The sequence below is a fragment of the Oncorhynchus keta genome, unplaced genomic scaffold (assembly GCF_023373465.1).
Source record: "Oncorhynchus keta strain PuntledgeMale-10-30-2019 unplaced genomic scaffold, Oket_V2 Un_contig_4492_pilon_pilon, whole genome shotgun sequence".
Classification (NCBI taxonomy): domain Eukaryota; kingdom Metazoa; phylum Chordata; class Actinopteri; order Salmoniformes; family Salmonidae; genus Oncorhynchus; species Oncorhynchus keta.
Window position 1 is genome coordinate 4,910 of NW_026287801.1, and position 26,115 is coordinate 31,024.

Below are 26,115 nucleotides of genomic sequence, written 5' to 3' on the forward strand. Positions count from 1 at the left end.
CACCTCCCTCTACCTGCCTGTCATTATAGACAGGTAATCCTCCTGCACACCTCCCTCTACCTGCCTGTCATTATAGACGCTCCTGTTTTCACTGCACACCTTTCCTCTGTCTACCTGCCTGTCATTATAGACAGGTACTGTTCACTGCACACCTTTCCTGTCTCTACCTGCCTGTCATTATAGACAGGTAAACACTGTTCATCACACACCTTTCCTGTCTCTACCTGCCTGTCATTATAGACAGGTACTGTTCACTACACACCTTTCCTCTGTCTACCTGCCTGTCATTATATCACCAGGTGCTGTTCACTGCACACCTTTCCTGTCTCTACCTGCCTGTCATTATAGACAGGTACTGTTCACTCACACCTTTCCTGTCTCTACCTGCCTGTCATTATAGATGGGTACTGTTCACTCCCTGAGGGACGCCTGCTGATCTTCACTAACTATCACTCTGCTTCTCCCAGATTATTCCCTGAGGTAAACGGCCTGCTGATCTTCTTCCTGCTGGTGGTTCCCATCCTGGTGCTGCTGGTGTTAGTGCTGCTCTATGTGTTCAGAGGGATACCCTGGAAAGATGCCTCAAAGGACCCCACGCTCCAGACGCTCCAGGTAAACACTGTCTATTACCACGCTCTAGGTAAACACTGTCTATCACCACGCTCTAGGTAAACACTGTCTATCACCACGCTCTAGGTAAACACTGTCTATCACCACGCTCTAGGTAAACACTGTCTATTACCACGCTCTAGGTAAACACTGTCTATCACCACGCTCTAGGTAAACACTGTCTATCACCACGCTCCAATTAAACACTGTTTATCACCACGCTCTAGGTAAACACTGTCTATCACCACGCTCCAGGCTCTAGGTAAACACTGTCTATTACCACGCTCTAGGTAAACACTGTCTATCACCATGCTCTAGGTAAACACTGTCTATCACCACGCTCTAGGTAAACACTGTCTATCACCACGCTCTAGGTAAACACTGTCTATCACCACGCTCTAGGTAAACACTGTCTATTACCACGCTCTAGGTAAACACTGTCTATCACCACGCTCTAGGTAAACACTGTCTATCATCACGCTCTAGGTAAACACTGTCTATCACCACGCTCTAGGTAAACACTGTCTAAACACCACGCTCTAGGTAAACACTGTCTATCACCACGCTCTAGGTAAACACTGTCTATCACCACGCTCTAGGTAAACACTGTCTATCACCACGCTCTAGGTAAACACTGTCTATCACCACGCTCTAGGTAAACACTGTCTATCACCACGCTCTAGGTAAACACTGTCTATCACTACGCTCTAGGTAAACACTGTCTATCACCACGCTCTAGGTAAACACTGTCTATCACCGCGCTCTAGGTAAACACTGTCTATCACCACGCTCCAGGTAAACACTGTCTATCACACGCTCTAGGTAAACACTGTCTATCACCACGCTCCTAGGTAAACACTGTCTATCACTACGCTCAGGTAAACACTGTCTATCACCACGCTCTAGGTAAACACTGTCTATCACCACGCTCTAGGTAAACACTGTCTATCACCACGCTCTAGGTAAACACTGTCTATCACCACGCTCTAGGTAAACACTGTCTATCACCACGCTCTAGGTAAACACTGTCTATCACCACGCTCTAGGTAAACACTGTCTATCACCACGCTCTAGGTAAACACTGTCTATCACCACGCTCTAGGTAAACACTGTCTATCACCCACGCTCCAGAGCTCTAGGTAAACACTGTCTATCACCACGTCTAGGTAAACACTGTCTATCACCACGCGCTCTAGGTAAACACTGTCTATCACCGCGCTCAGGTAAACACTGTCTATCACCACGCTCTAGGTAAACACTGTCTATCACCACGCTCTAGGTAAACACTGTCTATCACCACGCTCTAGGTAAACACTGTCTATCACCACGCTCTAGGTAAACACTGTCTATCACCACACTCTAGGTAAACACTGTCTATCACCACGCTCTAGGTAAACACTGTCTATCAGCTCCCACGCTCTAGGTAAACACTGTCTATCACCACGCTCTAGGGTAAACACAGTCTATCACCACGCTCTAGGTAAACACTGTCTATCACCACGCTCTAGGTAAACACTGTCTATCACCACGCTCTAGGTAAACACTGTCTATCACCACGCTCTAGGTAAACACTGTCTATCACCACGCTCTAGGTAAACACTGTCTATCACCACGCTCTAGGTAAACACTGTCTATCACCACGCTCTAGGTAAACACTGTCTATCACCACGCTCTAGGTAAACACGGTCTATTACCACGCTCTAGGTAAACACTGTCTATCACCACGCTCTAGGTAAACACTGTCTATTACCACGCTCTAGGTAAACACTGTCTATTACCACGCTCTAGGTAAACACTGTCTATCACCACGCTCTAGGTAAACACTGTCTATCACCACGCCCTAGGTAAACACTGTCTATCACCACGCTCTAGGTAAACACTGTCTATCACTACGCTCTAGGTAAATACTGTCTATCACCACGCTCTAGGTAAACACTGTTTTATCACCACGCTCTAGGTAAACACTGTCTATTACCACGCTCTAGGTAAACACTGTCTATCACCACGCTCTAGGTAAACACTGTCTATCACCACGCTCTAGGTAAACACTGTTTATCACCACGCTCTAGGTAAACACTGTCTATCACACGCTCCAGACGCTCTAGGTAAACACTGTCTATCACCACGCTCTAGGTAAACACTGTCTATCACCACGCTCTAGGTAAACACTGTCTATCACCACGCTCTAGGTAAACACTGTCTATCACCACGCTGTAAACACTGTCTATCACCACGCTCTAGGTAAACACTGTCTATCACTACGGCTCTAGGTAAACACTGTCTATCACCACGCTCCAGGCGCTCTAGGTAAACACTGTCTATCACCACGCTCTAGGTAAACACTGTCTATCACCACGCTCTAGGTAAACACTGTCTATCACCACGCTCTAGGTAAACACTGTCTATCACCACGCTCTAGGTAAACACTGTCTATCACCACGCTCCAGACGCTCTAGGTAAACACTGTCTATCACCACGCTCTAGGTAAACACTGTCTATCACCACGCTCTAGGTAAACACTGTCTATCACCACGCTCTAGGTAAACACTGTCTATCACCACGCTCTAGGTAAACACTGTCTATCACCACGCTCCAGGTAAACACTGTCTATCACCACGCTCTAGGTAAACACTGTCTATCACCACGCTCTAGGTAAACACTGTCTATCACCACGCTCTCAGGTAAACACTGTCTATCACACGCTCTAGGTAAACACTGTCTATCACCACGCTCTAGGTAAACACTGTCTATCACCACGCTCTAGGTAAACACTGTCTATCACCACACTCTAGGTAAACACTGTCTATCACCACGGTCTAGGTAAACACTGTCTATCACCACGCTCCAGGTAAACACTGTCTATCACCACGCTCTAGGTAAACACTGTCTATCACCACGCTCTAGGTAAACACTGTCTATCACCACGCTCTAGGTAAACACTGTCTATCACCACGCTCTAGGTAAACACTGTCTATCACCACGCTCTAGGTAAACACTGTCTATCACCACGCTCTAGGTAAACACTGTCTATCACCACGCTTCTATCGCTAATTGGATGGACACCTAGCTATGGACACTTACAGTTGAAGTTGGAAGTTTACTTACACCTTAGCCAAATTACATTTAAACTCAGTTGTTCACAATTCTTGACATTTAATCAGAGTAAAAAATTCCCTGTTTTAGGTCAGTTAGGATCACCACTTTATTTTAAGAATGTGAAATGTCAGAATAATAGTAGAGAATGATTTATTTCAGCTTGTATTTCTTTCATCACATTCCCAGTTGGTCAGAAGTTAACATACACTCAATTAGTATTTGGTAGCATTGCCTTTAAATTGTTTAACCCGGTCAAGCGTTTCGGTAGCCTTCCACAGGCTTCCCACAATGTGTTGGGTGAATTTTGGCCCATTTCTTCTGACAGAACTGGTGTAACTGAGTCAGGTTTGTAGGCCTCCTGACAGAGCTGGTGTAACCGAGTCAGGTTTGTAGGCCTCCTTGCTCGAACACGCTTTCAGTTCTGCCCACAATTTTTCTTTGGTATTGAGGTCTTGGCTTTGTGATGGCCACTCCAATACCTTGACTTTTTTGTCCTTAAGCCATTTGTGACAACTTTGGATGTATGTTTGGGGTCATTGTCCATTTGGAAGACCCCCAAGCTTTAACTTCCTGACTGATGTCTTGAGATGTTGCTTCAATATATCAACATAATTTCCCTTCCTCATGATGCCATCTATTTTGTGAAGTGCACCAGTCCCTCCTGCAGCAAAGCACCCCCACAACATGATGCTGCCACCCCCAACATGATGCCACCCCACAACATGATGCTGCCACCCCCACAACATGATGCTGCACCCCCACAACATGATGCTGCCACCCCCACAACATGATGCTGCCACCCCCACAACATGATGCTGCCACCCCCCACAACATGATGCTACCACCCCACAACATGATGCTGCCACCCCCCACAACATGATGCTACCACCCCAAAACATGATGCTGCCACCCCACAACATGATGCTGCCACCCCCACAACATGATGCTGCCACCCCCACAACATGATGCTGCCACCCCACAACATGATGCTGCCACCCCCACAACATAGTCTGCCACCCCCACAACATGATGCTGCCACCCCACAACATGATGCTGCCACCCCCACAACATGATGCTGCCACCCCCACAACATGATGCCACCCCACAACATGATGCTGCCACCCCCACAACATGATGCTGCCACCCCCACAACATGATGCTGCCACCCCACAACATGATGCTGCCACCCCACAACATGATGCTGCCACCCCCACAACATGTTTGCCACCCCCACAACATGATGCTGCCACCCCCACAACATGATGCTGCCACCCCCCACAACATGATGCTGCCACCCCACAACATGATGCTGCCACCCCCACAACATGATGCTGCCACCCCCACAACATGATGCTGCCACCCCCACAACATGATGCTACCACCCCACAACATGATGCTGCCATCCCCGTGCTTCACGGTTGGGATGGTGTTCTTCAACTTGCAAGCATCCCCCTTTTTCCTCCAAACATAACGATGGTCATTATGGCCAAACAGTTCTATTTTCGTTTCATCAGACCAGAGTACATTTCTCCAAAAGTACGATCTTTGTCCCCATGTGCAGTTGCAAACCGTAGTCTGGCTTTATGGCGGTTTTGGAGCAGTGGCTTCTCCCTTGCTGAGCGGCCTTTCAGGTTATGTTGATATAGGACTCGTCAGAAGCTTCTAAAGCCATGACATAATTTTCTGGAATGTTCCAAGCTGTTTAAAGGCACAGTCAACTTAGTGAATGTAAACTTCTGCCCCCACTGGAATTGTGATACAGTGAAATAATCTGTCTGTAAACAATTGTTGGAAAAATTACTTGTGTCATGCACAAAGTAGATGTCCTCACCGACTTGCCAAAACTATAGTTTGTTAACAAGAAATGTGTGGAGTGGTTGATAAATGAGTTTTAATGACTCCAACCCAAGTGTATGTAAACTCCCGACTTCAACTGTAGCTTATGGACACCTAGATTATGAGTAAACCAACAAAATGTCAATAGAGATTCTTGTCTCTGTAAATTGGGTTCATCTCATCACAAAACTGTTCAAACCTAGATGGTGGCACGTCTGTGATTAGTTTAACAGGTTGTGTGACGTAGAAATTGTATGAGATTAAAAGCATATAGTATGTAAAACTGGGTGCCTTTGTCTGGGTCACAGCTGTTGCATTTCACATGATGATTTCTAATGTACGCAGGTCAGGAAACACAGCAAATGGCCAAGCGAATGGCAATGCCCCGAAACAACCAACGACACAACCTCCAGCAACACAGGCCACACCCCCTCAGGTAAACTGTTCTCCCCAGCAACACAGGCCCCACCCCCTCAGGTAAACTGTTCCCCTCAGCAACACAGGCCACACCCCCTCAGGTAAACTGTTCCCCCCAGCAACACAGGCCCCACCCCTCAGGTAAACTGTTCCCCCAGCAACACAGGCCCCACCCCTCAGGTAAACTGTTCTCGCAGCAACACAGGCCCCACCCCCTCAGGTAAACTGTTCCCCCAGCAACACAAGCCCCACCCCTCGGGTGAACTGTTCTCCCAGCAACACAGGCCCCACCCCTCGGGTAAACTGTTCCCCCAGCAACACATGCCCCACCCCTCGGGTAAACTGTTCTCCCAGCAACACAGGCCCCACCCCTCAGGTAAACTGTTCTCCCCAGCAACACAGGCCCCACCCCCTCAGGTAAACTGTTCTCGCAGCAACACAGGCCCCACCCCTCAGGTAAACTGTTCCCCCAGCAACACAAGCCCCACCCCTCGGGTGAACTGTTCTCCCAGCAACACAGGCCCCACCCCTCGGGTAAACTGTTCCCCCAGCAACACATGCCCCACCCCCTCGGGTAAACTGTTCTCCCAGCAACACAGGCCCCACCCCTCAGGTAAACTGTTCTCCCCAGCAACACAGGCCCCCACCCCCTCAGGTAAACTGTTCTCCCCAGCAACACAGGCCCCCACCCCTCAGGTAAACTGTTCCCCTCAGCAACACAGGCCCCACCCCTCAGGTAGACTGTTCTCCCAGCAACACAGGCCCCACCCCCTCAGGTAAACTGTTCTCCCAGCAACACAGGCCCCACCATCTCAGGTAAGCTGTTCTCCCCAGCAACACAGGCCCCAAAGGCTGTTCTCCCAGCAACACACGCCCCACACCCTCAGGTGAACTGTTCTCCCAGCAACACAGGCCCCACCCCTCAGGTAAACTGTTTTCCCCAGCAACACAGGCCCCACCCCTCGGGTGAACTGTTCCCCCAGCAACACAGGCCTCACCCCCTCAGGTAAACTGTTCTCCCAGCAACACAGGCCCCACCCCTCAGGTAAACTGTTCCCCCAGCAACACAGGCCCCACCCCTCAGGTAAACTGTTCCCCTCAGCAACACAGGCCCCACCCCCTCGGGTGAACTGTTCCCCCAGCAACACAGGCCCCCCCCTCAGGTAAACTGTTCTCCCAGCAACACAGGCCCCACCCCTCAGGTAAACTGTTCTCCCAGCAACACAGGCCCCACCCCCTCCGGTAAACTGTTCTCCCCAGCAACACAGGCCCCACCCCTCGGGTAAACTGTTCTCCCAGCAACACATGCCCCACCCCTCAGGTGAACTGTTCTCCCAGCAACACAGGCCCCACCCCCCTCGGGTGAACTGTTCTCCCAGGAACACAGGCCCCACCCCTCAGGTAAACTGTTCTCCCAGCAACACAGGCCCCACCCCTCAGGTAAACTGGTCCCCCAGCAACACAAGCCCCACCCCCTCAGGTAAAATGTTCTCCCAGCAACACAGGCCCCACCCCTCAGGTAAACTGTTCGCCCAGCAACACAGGCCCCACCCCCTCAGGTAAACTGTTCTCCCAGCAACACAGGCCCCACCCCCTCGGGTGAACTGTTCCCCAGCAACACAGGCCCCACCCCCTCAGGTAAACAGTTCCACTACATGTACAGTGGGATCTGATATTGACACCCTTGATAAAAATGAGCAAAAATTATTCAAATACTCATCTATTAAAAAAATTGATCTATTAAAAAAATTGAAATTATATTATTTAATACATCATTCTCAAAGGTAAGTCTTAGACCATTCCTCCATACAGATCCTTCATATCCTTTGTCTGTGCTTGTGTACTGCCCTCCTCCATTCAAACCACAGGATTTCAATGAGATGGCCATCGATAAATGTAGATTATGAATGTTTCATTGGAACCGGTGCTTTGGTCAGATGAGAATACAGGTCATGGTAGTGGGCTATACAAACAGATCTAGCCTGGTCATGGGAGTGGACTATACAAACAGATCTAGCCTGGTCATGGGAGTGGACTATACAACACAGATCTAGCCTGGTCATGGGAGTGGGCTATACAACACAGATCTAGCCTGGTCATGGGAGTGGGCTATACAACACAGATCTAGCCTGGTCATGGGAGTGGGCTATACAACACAGATCTAGCCTGGTCATGGGAGTGGGCTATACAAACAGATCTAGCCTGGTCATGGGAGTGGGCTATACAACACAGATCTAGCCTGGTCATGGGAGTGGACTATACAAACAGATCTAGCCTGGTCATGGGAGTGGGCTATACAAACAGATCTAGCCTGGTCATGGGAGTGGGCTATACAACACAGATCTAGCCTGGTCATGGGAGTGGGCTATACAAAACAGATCTAGCCTGGTCATGGGAGTGGACTATACAAACAGATCTAGCCTGGTCATGGGAGTGGGCTATACAAACAGATCTAGCCTGGTCATGGGAGTGGACTATACAACACAGATCTAGCCTGGTCATGGGAGTGGGCTATACAAACAGATCTAGCCTGGTCATGGGAGTGGACTATACAACACAGATCTAGCCTGGTCATGGGAGTGGGCTATACAAACAGATCTAGCCTGGTCATGGGAGTGGACTATACAACACAGATCTAGCCTGGTCATGGGAGTGGGCTATACAACACAAACAGATATAGCCTGGCCATGGGAGTGGGCTATACAACACAGATCTAGCCTGGTCATGGGAGTGGACTATACAACACAGATCTAGCCTGGTCATGGGAGTGGACTATACAACACAGATCTAGCCTGGTCATGGGAGTGGGCTATACAACACAGATCTAGCCTGGTCATGGTAGTGGGCTATACAAACAGATCTAGCCTGGTCATGGGAGTGGGCTATACAACACAGATCTAGCCTGGTCATGGGAGTGGGCTATACAACACAAACAGATCTAGCCTGGTCATGGGAGTGGGCTATACAACACAGATCTAGCCTGGTCATGGGAGTGGGCTATACAACACAAACAGATCTAGCCTGGTCATGGGAGTGGGCTATACAACACAGATCTAGCCTGGTCATGGGAGTGGGCTATACAACACAAACAGATCTAGCCTGGTCATGGGAGTGGACTATACAACACAAACAGATCTAGCCTGGTCATGGGAGTGGGCTATACAACACAAACAGATCTAGCCTGGTCATGGGAGTGGGCTATACAACACAGATCTAGCCTGGTCATGGGAGTGGGCTATACAACACAGATCTAGCCTGGTCATGGGAGTGGGCTATACAACACAGATCTAGCCTGGTCATGGGAGTGGACTATACAACACAGATCTAGCCTGGTCATGGGAGTGGACTATACAACACAGATCTAGCCTGGTCATGGGAGTGGACTATACAACACAGATCTAGCCTGGTCATGGGAGTGGGCTATACAACACAGATCTAGCCTGGTCATGGGAGTGGGCTATACAACACAAACAGACCTAGCCTGGTCATGGGAGTGGACTATGCAACACAGATCTAGCCTGGTCATGGGAGTGGGCTATACAACACAAACAGACCTAGCCTGGTCATGGGAGTGGACTATACAACACAGATCTAGCCTGGTCATGGGAGTGGACTATACAACACAAACAGACCTAGCCTGGTCATGGGAGTGGGCTATACAACACAGATCTAGCCTGGTCATGGGAGTGGGCTATACAACACAGATCTAGCCTGGTCATGGGAGTGGACTATACAAACAGATCTAGCCTGGTCATGGGAGTGGACTATACAACACAAACAGATCTAGCCTGGTCATGGGAGTGGACTATACAACACAGATCTAGCCTGGTCATGGGAGTGGGCTATACAACACAGATCTAGCCTGGTCATGGGAGTGGACTATACAAACAGATCTAGCCTGGTCATGGGAGTGGACTATACAACACAGATCTAGCCTGGTCATGGGAGTGGACTATACAACACAGATCTAGCCTGGTCATGGGAGTGGACTATACAACACAAACAGACCTAGCCTGGTCATGGGAGTGGGCTATACAACACAGATCTAGCCTGGTCATGGGAGTGGACTATACAACACAAACAGACCTAGCCTGGTCATGGGAGTGGACTCTACAACACAGATCTAGCCTGGTCATGGGAGTGGGCTATACAACACAAACAGACCTAGCCTGGTCATGGGAGTGGGCTATACAAACAGATCTAGCCTGGTCATGGGAGTGGACTATACAACACAGATCTAGCCTGGTCATGGGAGTGGGCTATACAAACAGATCTAGCCTGGTCATGGGAGTGGGCTATACAACACAGATCTAGCCTGGTCATGGGAGTGGACTATACAACACAGATCTAGCCTGGTCATGGGAGTGGACTATACAACACAGATCTAGCCTGGTCATGGGAGTGGACTATACAAACAGATCTAGCCTGGTCATGGGAGTGGACTATACAACACAGATCTAGCCTGGTCATGGGAGTGGGCTATACAACACAGACCTAGCCTGGTCATGGGAGTGGGCTATACAACACAGACCTAGCCTGGTCATGGGAGTGGACTATACAACACAGATCTAGCCTGGTAATGGGAGTGGACTATACAACACAGATCTAGCCTGGTCATGGGAGTGGACTATACAACACAGATCTAGCCTGGTCATGGGAGTGGGCTATACAACACAGATCTAGCCTGGTCATGGGAGTGGACTATACAACACAGATCTAGCCTGGTCATGGGAGTGGGCTATACAACACAGATCTAGCCTGGTCATGGGAGTGGGCTACACAAACAGATCTAGCCTGGTCATGGGAGTGGGCTATACAACACAAACAGATCTAGCCTGGTCATGGGAGTGGACTATACAACACAAACAGACCTAGCCTGGTCATGGGAGTGGACTATACAACACAGATCTAGCCTGGTCATGGGAGTGGGCTGTACAACACAGATCTAGCCTGGTCATGGGAGTGGACTATACAACACAGATCTAGCCTGGTCATGGGAGTGGGCTATACAACACAAACAGATCTAGCCTGGTCATGGGAGTGGGCTATACAACACAAACAGATGTAGCCTGGTCATGGGAGTGGGCTATACAACACAAGCAGATCTAGCCTGGTCATGGGAGTGGGCTATACAACACAAACAGATGTAGCCTGGTCATGGGAGTGGGCTATACAACACAAACAGATGTAGCCTGGTCATGGGAGTGGGCTATACAACACAGATCTAGCCTGGTCATGGGGTGGGCTATACAACACAGATCTAGCCTGGTCATGGGAGTGGGCTATACAACACAGATCTAGCCTGGTCATGGGAGTGGACTATACAACACAAACAGATCTAGCCTGGTCATGGGAGTGGACTATACAACACAGATCTAGCCTGGTCATGGGAATGGGCTATACAACACAAACAGATCTAGCCTGGTCGTGGGAGTGGGCTATACAACACAGATCTAGCCTGGTCATGGGAGTGGGCTATACAACACAGATCTAGCCTGGTCATGGGAGTGGACTATACAACACAAACAGATCTAGCCTGGTCATGGGAGTGGGCTATACAACACAGATCTAGCCTGGTCATGGGAGTGGGCTATACAACACAGATCTAGCCTGGTCATGGGAGTGGACTATACAACACAGATCTAGCCTGGTCATGGGAGTGGACTATACAACACAGATCTAGCCTGGTCATGGGAGTGGGCTATACAACACAGATCTAGCCTGGTCATGGGAGTGGGCTATACAACACAAACAGATCTAGCCTGGTCATGGGAGTGGTCTACACAACACAGATCTAGCCTGGTCATGGGAGTGGGCTACACAAACAGATCTAGCCTGGTCATGGGAGTGGGCTATACAACACAGATCTAGCCTGGTCATGGGAGTGGGCTATACAACACAAACAGACCTAGCCTGGTCATGGGAGTGGGCTATACAACACAGATCTAGCCTGGTCATGGGAGTGGGCTATACAACACAAACAGACCTAGCCTGGTCATGGGAGTGGGCTATACAACACAGATCTAGCCTGGTCATGGGAGTGGACTATACAACACAAACAGATCTAGCCTGGTCATTGGAGTGGACTATACAACACAGATCTAGCCTGGTCATGGGAGTGGACTATACAAACAGATCTAGCCTGGTCATGGGAGTGGGCTATACAAACAGATCTAGCCTGGTCATGGGAGTGGGCTATACAACACAGATCTAGCCTGGTCATGGGAGTGGGCTATACAAAACAGATCTAGCCTGGTCATGGGAGTGGGCTATACAACACAGATCTAGCCTGGTCATGGGAGTGGGCTATACAACACAGATCTAGCCTGGTCATGGGAGTGGGCTATACAACACAGATCTAGCCTGGTCATGGGAGTGGGCTATACAAACAGATCTAGCCTGGTCATGGGAGTGGACTATACAACACAGATCTAGCCTGGTCATGGGAGTGGGCTATACAACACAAACAGATCTAGCCTGGTCATGGGAGTGGGCTATACAACACAAACAGATCTAGCCTGGTCATGGGAGTGGACTATACAACACAAACAGATCTAGCCTGGTCATGGGAGTGGACTATACAACACAAACAGATCTAGCCTGGTCATGGGAGTGGACTATACAACACAGATCTAGCCTGGTCATGGGAGTGGGCTATACAACACAGATCTAGCCTGGTCATGGGAGTGGGCTATACAACACAGATCTAGCCTGGTCATGGGAGTGGGCTATACAACACAGATCTAGCCTGGTCATGGGAGTGGACTATACAACACAGATCTAGCCTGGTCATGGGAGTGGGCTATACAACACAAACAGATCTAGCCTGGTCATGGGAGTGGACTATACAACACAGATCTAGCCTGGTCATGGGAGTGGGCTATACAACACAGATCTAGCCTGGTCATGGGAGTGGGCTATACAACACAGATCTAGCCTGGTCATGGGAGTGGGCTATACAACACAGATCTAGCCTGGTCATGGGAGTGGACTATACAACACAGATCTAGCCTGGTCATGGGAGTGGGCTATACAACACAGATCTAGCCTGGTCATGGGAGTGGACTATACAACACAAACAGATCTAGCCTGGTCATGGGAGTGGACTATACAACACAAACAGATCTAGCCTGGTCATGGGAGTGGGCTATACAACACAAACAGATCTAGCCTGGTCATGGGAGTGGGCTATACAACACAAACAGATCTAGCCTGGTCATGGGAGTGGACTATACAACACAAACAGATCTAGCCTGGTCATGGGAGTGGACTATACAACACAGATCTAGCCTGGTCATGGGAGTGGGCTATACAACACAGATCTAGCCTGGTCATGGGAGTGGGCTATACAACACAGATCTAGCCTGGTCATGGGAGTGGGCTATACAACACAGATCTAGCCTGGTCATGGGAGTGGACTATACAACACAGATCTAGCCTGGTCATGGGAGTGGGCTATACAACACAAACAGATCTAGCCTGGTCATGGGAGTGGACTATACAACACAGATCTAGCCTGGTCATGGGAGTGGGCTATACAACACAGATCTAGCCTGGTCATGGGAGTGGGCTATACAACACAGATCTAGCCTGGTCATGGGAGTGGGCTATACAACACAGATCTAGCCTGGTCATGGGAGTGGACTATACAACACAGATCTAGCCTGGTCATGGGAGTGGGCTATACAACACAGATCTAGCCTGGTCATGGGAGTGGACTATACAACACAAACAGATCTAGCCTGGTCATGGGAGTGGACTATACAACACAGATCTAGCCTGGTCATGGGAGTGGGCTATACAACACAGATCTAGCCTGGTCATGGGAGTGGACTATACAACACAGATCTAGCCTGGTCATGGGAGTGGGCTATACAACACAGATCTAGCCTGGTCATGGGAGTGGGCTATACAACACAGATCTAGCCTGGTCATGGGAGTGGGCTATACAAACAGATCTAGCCTGGTCATGGGAGTGGGCTACACAAACAGATCTAGCCTGGTCATGGGAGTGGGCTACACAAACAGATCTAGCCTGGTCATGGTAGTGGGCTATACAAACAGATCTAGCCTGGTCATGGGAGTGGGCTATACAACACAAACAGATCTAGCCTTGTCATGGGAGTGGGCTATACAACACAGATCTAGCCTGGTAATGGGAGTGGACTATACAACACAGATCTAGCCTGGTCATGGGAGTGGACTATACAACACAGATCTAGCCTGGTCATGGGAGTGGGCTATACAACACAGATCTAGCCTGGTCATGGGAGTGGACTATACAACACAGATCTAGCCTGGTCATGGGAGTGGGCTATACAACACAGATCTAGCCTGGTCATGGGAGTGGGCTACACAAACAGATCTAGCCTGGTCATGGGAGTGGGCTATACAACACAAACAGATCTAGCCTGGTCATGGGAGTGGACTATACAACACAAACAGACCTAGCCTGGTCATGGGAGTGGACTATACAACACAGATCTAGCCTGGTCATGGGAGTGGGCTATACAACACAGATCTAGCCTGGTCATGGGAGTGGGCTATACAACACAGATCTAGCCTGGTCATGGGAGTGGGCTATACAAACAGATCTAACCTGGTCATGGGAGTGGACTATACAACACAGATCTAGCCTGGTCATGGGAGTGGACTATACAACACAAACAGATCTAGCCTGGTCATGGGAGTGGGCTATACAACACAAACAGATCTAGCCTGGTCATGGGAGTGGGCTATACAACACAAACAGATCTAGCCTGGTCATGGGAGTGGACTATACAACACAAACAGATCTAGCCTGGTCATGGGAGTGGACTATACAACACAGATCTAGCCTGGTCATGGGAGTGGGCTATACAACACAGATCTAGCCTGGTCATGGGAGTGGACTATACAACACAGATCTAGCCTGGTCATGGGAGTGGGCTATACAACACAGATCTAGCCTGGTCATGGGAGTGGACTATACAACACAGATCTAGCCTGGTCATGGGAGTGGGCTATACAACACAAACAGATCTAGCCTGGTCATGGGAGTGGACTATACAACACAGATCTAGCCTGGTCATGGGAGTGGGCTATACAACACAGATCTAGCCTGGTCATGGGAGTGGGCTATACAACACAGATCTAGCCTGGTCATGGGAGTGGACTATACAACACAGATCTAGCCTGGTCATGGGAGTGGGCTATACAACACAGATCTAGCCTGGTCTGGCTATACAACACAGATCTAGCCTGGTCATGGGAGTGGACTATACAACACAAACAGATCTAGCCTGGTCATGGGAGTGGACTATACAACACAGATCTAGCCTGGTCATGGGAGTGGGCTATACAACACAGATCTAGCCTGGTCATGGGAGTGGACTATACAACACAGATCTAGCCTGGTCATGGGAGTGGGCTATACAACACAGATCTAGCCTGGTCATGGGAGTGGGCTATACAACACAGATCTAGCCTGGTCATGGGAGTGGGCTATACAAACAGATCTAGCCTGGTCATGGGAGTGGGCTGCACAAACAGATCTAGCCTGGTCATGGGAGTGGGCTACACAAACAGATCTAGCCTGGTCATGGTAGTGGGCTATACAAACAGATCTAGCCTGGTCATGGGAGTGGGCTATACAACACAAACAGATCTAGCCTTGTCATGGGAGTGGGCTATACAACACAGATCTAGCCTGGTAATGGGAGTGGACTATACAACACAGATCTAGCCTGGTCATGGGAGTGGACTATACAACACAGATCTAGCCTGGTCATGGGAGTGGGCTATACAACACAGATCTAGCCTGGTCATGGGAGTGGGCTATACAACACAAACAGATCTAGCCTGGTCATGGGAGTGGACTATACAACACAAACAGACCTAGCCTGGTCATGGGAGTGGACTATACAACACAGATCTAGCCTGGTCATGGGAGTGGGCTATACAACACAGATCTAGCCTGGTCATGGGAGTGGGCTATACAACACAGATCTAGCCTGGTCATGGGAGTGGGCTATACAAACAGATCTAGCCTGGTCATGGGAGTGGACTATACAACACAGATCTAGCCTGGTCATGGGAGTGGACTATACAACACAAACAGATCTAGCCTGGTCATGGGAGTGGGCTATACAACACAAACAGATCTAGCCTGGTCATGGGAGTGGACTATACAACACAAACAGATCTAGCCTGGTCATGGGAGTGGACTATACAACACAAACAGATCTAGCCTGGTCATGGGAGTGGACTATACAACACAGATCTAGCCTGGTCATGGGAGTGGGCTATACAACACAGATCTAGCCTGGTCATGGGAGTGGGCTATACAACACAGATCTAGCCTGGTCATGGGAGTGGGCTATACAACACAGATCTAGCCTGGTCATGGGAGTGGACTATACAACACAGATCTAGCCTGGTCATGGGAGTGGGCTATACAACACAAACAGATCTAGCCTGGTCATGGGAGTGGACTATACAACACAGATCTAGCCTGGTCATGGGAGTGGGCTATACAACACAGATCTAGCCTGGTCATGGGAGTGGGCTATACAACACAGATCTAGCCTGGTCATGGGAGTGGGCTATACAACACAGATCTAGCCTGGTCATGGGAGTGGACTATACAACACAGATCTAGCCTGGTCATGGGAGTGGGCTATACAACACAGATCTAGCCTGGTCATGGGAGTGGACTATACAACACAAACAGATCTAGCCTGGTCATGGGAGTGGACTATACAACACAGATCTAGCCTGGTCATGGGAGTGGGCTATACAACACAGATCTAGCCTGGTCATGGGAGTGGACTATACAACACAGATCTAGCCTGGTCATGGGAGTGGGCTATACAACACAGATCTAGCCTGGTCATGGGAGTGGGCTATACAACACAGATCTAGCCTGGTCATGGGAGTGGGCTACACAAACAGATCTAGCCTGGTCATGGGAGTGGGCTACACAAACAGATCTAGCCTGGTCATGGTAGTGGGCTATACAAACAGATCTAGCCTGTTCATGGGAGTGGGCTATACAACACAAACAGATCTAGCCTTGTCATGGGAGTGGGCTATACAACACAGATCTAGCCTGGTCATGGGAGTGGGCTATACAACACAAACAGATCTAGCCTGGTCATGGGAGTGGGCTATACAACACAGATCTAGCCTGGTCATGGGAGTGGACTATACAACACAGATCTAGCCTGGTCATGGGAGTGGACTATACAACACAGATCGAGCCTGGTCATGGGAGTGGACTACACAAACAGATCTAGCCTGGTCATGGGAGTGGGCTATACAACACAAACAGATCTAGCCTGGTCATGGGAGTGGGCTATACAACACAAACAGATCTAGCCTGGTCATGGGAGTGGACTATACAACACAGATCTAGCCTGGTCATGGGAGTGGGCTATACAACACAGATCTAGCCTGGTCATGGGAGTGGGCTATACAACACAGATCTAGCCTGGTCATGGGAGTGGGCTATACAAACAGATCTAGCCTGGTCATGGGAGTGGACTATACAACACAGATCTAGCCTGGTCATGGGAGTGGGCTATACAACACAAACAGACCTAGCCTGGTCATGGGAGTGGACTATACAACACAAACAGACCTAGCCTGGTCATGGGAGTGGACTATACAACACAGATCTAGCCTGGTCATGGGAGTGGGCTATACAACACAGATCTAGCCTGGTCATGGGAGTGGGCTATACAACACAGATCTAGCCTGGTCATGGGAGTGGGCTATACAAACAGATCTAGCCTGGTCATGGGAGTGGACTATACAACACAGATCTAGCCTGGTCATGGGAGTGGACTATACAACACAAACAGATCTAGCCTGGTCATGGGAGTGGGCTATACAACACAAACAGATCTAGCCTGGTCATGGGAGTGGACTATACAACACAAACAGATCTAGCCTGGTCATGGGAGTGGACTATACAACACAAACAGATCTAGCCTGGTCATGGGAGTGGACTATACAACACAGATCTAGCCTGGTCATGGGAGTGGGCTATACAACACAGATCTAGCCTGGTCATGGGAGTGGGCTATACAACACAGATCTAGCCTGGTCATGGGAGTGGACTATACAACACAGATCTAGCCTGGTCATGGGAGTGGGCTATACAACACAAACAGATCTAGCCTGGTCATGGGAGTGGACTATACAACACAGATCTAGCCTGGTCATGGGAGTGGGCTATACAACACAGATCTAGCCTGGTCATGGGAGTGGACTATACAACACAGATCTAGCCTGGTCATGGGAGTGGACTATACAACACAGATCTAGCCTGGTCATGGGAGTGGACTATACAACACAGATATAGCCTGGTCATGGGAGTGGGCTATACAACACAGATCTAGCCTGGTCATGGGAGTGGACTATACAACACAAACAGATCTAGCCTGGTCATGGGAGTGGACTATACAACACAGATCTAGCCTGGTCATGGGAGTGGGCTATACAACACAGATCTAGCCTGGTCATGGGAGTGGACTATACAACACAGATCTAGCCTGGTCATGGGAGTGGGCTATACAACACAGATCTAGCCTGGTCATGGGAGTGGGCTATACAACACAGATCTAGCCTGGTCATGGGAGTGGGCTATACAAACAGATCTAGCCTGGTCATGGGAGTGGGCTACACAAACAGATCTAGCCTGGTCATGGTAGTGGGCTATACAAACAGATCTAGCCTGTTCATGGGAGTGGGCTATACAACACAAACAGATCTAGCCTGGTCATGGGAGTGGGCTATACAACACAGATCTAGCCTGGTCATGGGAGTGGGCTATACAACACAAACAGATCTAGCCTGGTCATGGGAGTGGACTATACAACACAGATCTAGCCTGGTCATGGGAGTGGACTATACAACACAGATCTAGCCTGGTCATGGGAGTGGGCTATACAACACAGATCTAGCCTGGTCATGGGAGTGGACTATACAAACAGATCTAGCCTGGTCATGGGAGTGGACTATACAACACAAACAGATCTAGCCTGGTCATGGGAGTGGACTATACAACACAAACAGATCTAGCCTGGTCATGGGAGTGGACTATACAACACAGATCTAGCCTGGTCATGGGAGTGGGCTATACAACACAGATCTAGCCTGGTCATGGGAGTGGGCTATACAACACAGATCTAGCCTGGTCATGGGAGTGGGCTATACAACACAGATCTAGCCTGGTCATGGGAGTGGACTATACAACACAGATCTAGCCTGGTCATGGGAGTGGACTATACAACACAAACAGATCTAGCCTGGTCATGGGAGTGGGCTATACAACACAAACAGATCTAGCCTGGTCATGGGAGTGGACTATACAACACAAACAGATCTAGCCTGGTCATGGGAGTGGACTATACAACACAAACAGATCTAGCCTGGTCATGGGAGTGGGCTATACAACACAGATCTAGCCTGGTCATGGGAGTGGGCTATACAACACAGATCTAGCCTGGTCATGGGAGTGGGCTATACAACAAACAGATCTAGCCTGGTCATGGGAGTGGGACTATACAACACAGATCTAGCCTGGTCATGGGAGTGGACTATACAACACAAACAGATCTAGCCTGGTCATGGGAGTGGACTATACAACACAGATCTAGCCTGGTCATGGGAGTGGGCTATACATCACAGATCTAGCCTGGTCATGGGAGTGGGCTACCCAACACAGATCTAGCCTGGTCATGGGAGTGGGCTATACAACACAGATCTAGCCTGGTCATGGGAGTGGACTATACAACACAGATCTAGCCTGGTCATGGGAGTGGGCTATACAACACAGATCTAGCCTGGTCATGGGAGTGGACTATACAACACAAACAGATCTAGCCTGGTCATGGGAGTGGACTATACAACACAAACAGATCTAGCCTGGTCATGGGAGTGGGCTATACAACACAGATCTAGCCTGGTCATGGGAGTGGACTATACAACACAGATCTAGCCTGGTCATGGGAGTGGGCTATACAACACAGATCTAGCCTGGTCATGGGAGTGGGCTATACAACACAGATCTAGCCTGGTCATGGGAGTGGGCTATACAAACAGATCTAGCCTGGTCATGGGAGTGGGCTACACAAACAGATCTAGCCTGGTCATGGGAGTGGGCTACACAAACAGATCTAGCCTGGTCATGGTAGTGGGCTATACAAACAGATCTAGCCTGGTCATGGGAGTGGGCTATACAACACAAACAGATCTAGCCTTGTCATGGGAGTGGGCTATACAACACAGATCTAGCCTGGTAATGGGAGTGGACTATACAACACAGATCTAGCCTGGTCATGGGAGTGGACTATACAACACAGATCTAGCCTGGTCATGGGAGTGGGCTATACAACACAGATCTAGCCTGGTCATGGGAGTGGACTATACAACACAGATCTAGCCTGGTCATGGGAGTGGGCTATACAACACAGATCTAGCCTGGTCATGGGAGTGGGCTACACAAACAGATCTAGCCTGGTCATGGGAGTGGGCTATACAACACAAACAGATCTAGCCTGGTCATGGGAGTGGACTATACAACACAAACAGACCTAGCCTGGTCATGGGAGTGGACTATACAACACAGATCTAGCCTGGTCATGGGAGTGGGCTATACAACACAGATCTAGCCTGGTCATGGGAGTGGACTATACAACACAGATCTAGCCTGGTCATGGGAGTGGGCTATACAACACAAACAGATCTAGCCTGGTCATGGGAGTGGGCTATACAACACAAACAGATGTAGCCTGGTCATGGGAGTGGGCTATACAACACAAGCAGATCTAGCCTGGTCATGGGAGTGGGCTATACAACACAAACAGATGTAGCCTGGTCATGGGAGTGGGCTATACAACACAAACAGATCTAGCCTGGTCATGGGAGTGGGCTATACAACACAGATCTAGCCTGGTCATGGGAGTGGGCTATACAACACAGATCTAGCCTGGTCATGGGAGTGGGCTATACAACACAGATCTAGCCTGGTCATGGGAGTGGACTATACAACACAAACAGATCTAGCCTGGTCATGGGAGTGGACTATACAACACAGATCTAGCCTGGTCATGGGAGTGGGCTATACAACACAAACAGATCTAGCCTGGTCATGGGAGTGGGCTATACAACACAGATCTAGCCTGGTCATGGGAGTGGGCTATACAACACAGATCTAGCCTGGTCATGGGAGTGGACTATACAACACAAACAGATCTAGCCTGGTCATGGGAGTGGGCTATACAACACAGATCTAGCCTGGTCATGGGAGTGGGCTATACAACACAGATCTAGCCTGGTCATGGGAGTGGACTATACAACACAGATCTAGCCTGGTCATGGGAGTGGACTATACAACACAGATCTAGCCTGGTCATGGGAGTGGGCTATACAACACAGATCTAGCCTGGTCATGGGAGTGGGCTATACAACACAAACAGATCTAGCCTGGTCATGGGAGTGGTCTACACAACACAGATCTAGCCTGGTCATGGGAGTGGGCTACACAAACAGATCTAGCCTGGTCATGGGAGTGGGCTATACAACACAGATCTAGCCTGGTCATGGGAGTGGGCTATACAACACAAACAGACCTAGCCTGGTCATGGGAGTGGGCTATACAACACAGATCTAGCCTGGTCATGGGAGTGGGCTATACAACACAAACAGACCTAGCCTGGTCATGGCAGTGGGCTATACAACACAGATCTAGCCTGGTCATGGGAGTGGACTATACAACACAAACAGATCTAGCCTGGTCATTGGAGTGGACTATACAACACAGATCTAGCCTGGTCATGGGAGTGGACTATACAAACAGATCTAGCCTGGTCATGGGAGTGGGCTATACAAACAGATCTAGCCTGGTCATGGGAGTGGGCTATACAACACAGATCTAGCCTGGTCATGGGAGTGGGCTATACAAAACAGATCTAGCCTGGTCATGGGAGTGGGCTATACAACACAGATCTAGCCTGGTCATGGGAGTGGACTATACAACACAGATCTAGCCTGGTCATGGGAGTGGGCTATACAACACAGATCTAGCCTGGTCATGGGAGTGGGCTACACAAACAGATCTAGCCTGGTCATGGGAGTGGGCTATACAACACAAACAGATCTAGCCTGGTCATGGGAGTGGACTATACAACACAAACAGACCTAGCCTGGTCATGGGAGTGGACTATACAACACAGATCTAGCCTGGTCATGGGAGTGGGCTATACAACACAGATCTAGCCTGGTCATGGGAGTGGACTATACAACACAGATCTAGCCTGGTCATGGGAGTGGGCTATACAACACAAACAGATCTAGCCTGGTCATGGGAGTGGGCTATACAACACAAACAGATGTAGCCTGGTCATGGGAGTGGGCTATACAACACAACAGATCTAGCCTGGTCATGGGAGTGGGCTATACAACACAAACAGATGTAGCCTGGTCATGGGAGTGGGCTATACAACACAAACAGATCTAGCCTGGTCATGGGAGTGGGCTATACAACACAGATCTAGCCTGGTCATGGGAGTGGGCTATACAACACAGATCTAGCCTGGTCATGGGAGTGGGCTATACAACACAGATCTAGCCTGGTCATGGGAGTGGACTATACAACACAAACAGATCTAGCCTGGTCATGGGAGTGGACTATACAACACAGATCTAGCCTGGTCATGGGAGTGGGCTATACAACACAAACAGATCTAGCCTGGTCATGGGAGTGGGCTATACAACACAGATCTAGCCTGGTCATGGGAGTGGGCTATACAACACAGATCTAGCCTGGTCATGGGAGTGGACTATACAACACAAACAGATCTAGCCTGGTCATGGGAGTGGGCTATACAACACAGATCTAGCCTGGTCATGGGAGTGGGCTATACAACACAGATCTAGCCTGGTCATGGGAGTGGACTATACAACACAGATCTAGCCTGGTCATGGGAGTGGACTATACAACACAGATCTAGCCTGGTCATGGGAGTGGGCTATACAACACAGATCTAGCCTGGTCATGGGAGTGGGCTATACAACACAAACAGATCTAGCCTGGTCATGGGAGTGGTCTACACAACACAGATCTAGCCTGGTCATGGGAGTGGGCTACACAAACAGATCTAGCCTGGTCATGGGAGTGGGCTATACAACACAGATCTAGCCTGGTCATGGGAGTGGGCTATACAACACAAACAGACCTAGCCTGGTCATGGGAGTGGGCTATACAACACAGATCTAGCCTGGTCATGGGAGTGGGCTATACAACACAAACAGACCTAGCCTGGTCATGGCAGTGGGCTATACAACACAGATCTAGCCTGGTCATGGGAGTGGACTATACAACACAAACAGATCTAGCCTGGTCATTGGAGTGGACTATACAACACAGATCTAGCCTGGTCATGGGAGTGGACTATACAAACAGATCTAGCCTGGTCATGGGAGTGGGCTATACAAACAGATCTAGCCTGGTCATGGGAGTGGGCTATACAACACAGATCTAGCCTGGTCATGGGAGTGGGCTATACAAAACAGATCTAGCCTGGTCATGGGAGTGGGCTATACAAACAGATCTAGCCTGGTCATGGGAGTGGACTATACAACACAAACAGATCTAGCCTGGTCATGGGAGTGGGCTATACAACACAGATCTAGCCTGGTCATGGGAGTGGGCTATACAACACAGATCTAGCCTGGTCATGGGAGTGGGCTATACAACACAGATCTAGCCTGGTCATGGGAGTGGGCTATACAACACAGATCTAGCCTGGTCATGGGAGTGGGCTACACAAACAGATCTAGCCTGGTCATGGGAGTGGACTATACAACACAGATCTAGCCTGGTCATGGGAGTGGACTATACAACACAAACAGATCTAGCCTGGTCATGGGAGTGGGCTATACAACACAAACAGATCTAGCCTGGTCATGGGAGTGGACTATACAACACAAACAGATCTAGCCTGGTCATGGGAGTGGACTATACAACACAGATCTAGCCTGGTCATGGGAGTGGACTATACAACACAGATCTAGCCTGGTCATGGGAGTGGGCTATACAACACAGATCTAGCCTGGTCATGGGAGTGGGCTATACAACACAGATCTAGCCTGGTCATGGGAGTGGGCTATACAACACAGATCTAGCCTGGTCATGGGAGTGGACTATACAACACAGATCTAGCCTGGTCATGGGAGTGGGCTATACAACACAAACAGATCTAGCCTGGTCATGGGAGTGGACTATACAACACAGATCTAGCCTGGTCATGGGAGTGGGCTATACAACACAGATCTAGCCTGGTCATGGGAGTGGGCTATACAACACAGATCTAGCCTGGTCATGGGAGTGGGCTATACAACACAGATCTAGCCTGGTCATGGGAGTGGACTATACAACACAGATCTAGCCTGGTCATGGGAGTGGGCTATACAACACAGATCTAGCCTGGTCATGGGAGTGGACTATACAACACAAACAGATCTAGCCTGGTCATGGGAGTGGACTATACAACACAGATCTAGCCTGGTCATGGGAGTGGGCTATACAACACAGATCTAGCCTGGTCATGGGAGTGGACTATACAACACAGATCTAGCCTGGTCATGGGAGTGGGCTATACAACACAGATCTAGCCTGGTCATGGGAGTGGGCTATACAACACAGATCTAGCCTGGTCATGGGAGTGGGCTATACAAACAGATCTAGCCTGGTCATGGGAGTGGGCTACACAAACAGATCTAGCCTGGTCATGGGAGTGGGCTACACAAACAGATCTAGCCTGGTCATGGTAGTGGGCTATACAAACAGATCTAGCCTGGTCATGGGAGTGGGCTATACAACACAAACAGATCTAGCCTGGTCATGGGAGTGGGCTATACAACACAGATCTAGCCTGGTCATGGGAGTGGGCTATACAACACAAACAGATCTAGCCTGGTCATGGGAGTGGACTATACAACACAGATCTAGCCTGGACATGGGAGTGGGCTATACAACACAAACAGATCTAGCCTGGTCATGGGAGTGGGCTATACAACACAGATCTAGCCTGGTCATGGGAGTGGGCTATACAACACAAACAGACCTAGCCTGGTCATGGGAGTGGGCTATACAACACAGATCTAGCCTGGTCATGGGAGTGGGCTATACAACACAAACAGATCTAGCCTGGTCATGGGAGTGGGCTATACAACACAAACAGATCTAGCCTGGTCATGGGAGTGGACTATACAACACAAACAGATCTAGCCTGGTCATGGGAGTGGGCTATACAACACAAACAGATCTAGCCTGGTCATGGGAGTGGACTATACACACACAGATCTAGCCTGGTCATGGGAGTGGGCTATACAACACAGATCTAGCCTGGTCATGGGAGTGGACTATACAACACAGATCTAGCCTGGTCATGGGAGTGGGCTATACAACAAACAGATCTAGCCTGGTCATGGGAGTGGACTATACAACACAAACAGACCTAGCCTGGTCATGGGAGTGGACTATACAACACAGATCTAGCCTGGTCATGGGAGTGGGCTATACAACACAAACAGACCTAGCCTGGTTGGGAGTGGACTATACAACACAGATCTAGCCTGGTCATGGGAGTAATATAAAATAACAAACAGACCTTTTCCAGTACGTGACTTATTAACCAGTTTACATGATGTAGTAATTCTGCTCTCTTCATCTGTTTCCAGCCAATGCCTACATATCCACCATCCTCTACCTCAGGACCCAGGTATTAATGCTTTATCGTAGCACATTGGGGGGGGGGGGAGTGTCCATATTACAAACGCCTTAGTTGTATGTTTTATGTTTTAATGTTGATTTGAGTTTTAATCTGCCACTTAGGTTTGGAGAAAACAACCATTGGAACCAACCTCCTGCCTCCCAGCCACCTCTCCCCCAGCAAGGCCCAGGTGTTCCCAAACCCATCCCTCCCAAGCATTAACCCCGACAGGGACACCCCTTCGAACATAATGGGGGGGCTCTTCCCAAACCCATCCCTCCCAAGCATTAACCCCGACAGGAACACCCCTTCGAACATAATGGGGGGGCTCTTCCCAAACCCATCCCTCCCAAGCATTAACCCCGACAGGAACACCCCTTCGAACATAATGGGGGGG

General features: G+C 49.5%; 1 protein-coding gene and 1 long non-coding RNA gene across 2 annotated transcripts; one reads left to right on the forward strand and one right to left on the reverse strand.

The window, feature by feature from the left end:
• Positions 1 to 567: 567 nt before the first annotated feature.
• On the forward strand, positions 568 to 26,115 carry LOC127924726 (uncharacterized). Its single transcript, XM_052509417.1, has 4 exons — positions 568 to 612; positions 5,887 to 5,977; positions 25,687 to 25,727; positions 25,841 to 26,115. Exons 1-4 carry the CDS (start codon positions 578 to 580, stop codon positions 25,938 to 25,940), a joined length of 267 nt encoding a protein of 88 aa, XP_052365377.1. The 5' UTR covers positions 568 to 577; the 3' UTR covers positions 25,941 to 26,115.
• LOC127924727 (uncharacterized) lies at positions 22,695 to 25,727 on the reverse strand. Its single transcript, XR_008118711.1, has 3 exons — positions 25,617 to 25,727; positions 25,464 to 25,541; positions 22,695 to 23,258 (listed from the first exon to the last, which is right to left on the reverse strand). It is a non-coding gene; the product is annotated as an uncharacterized LOC127924727 (long non-coding RNA).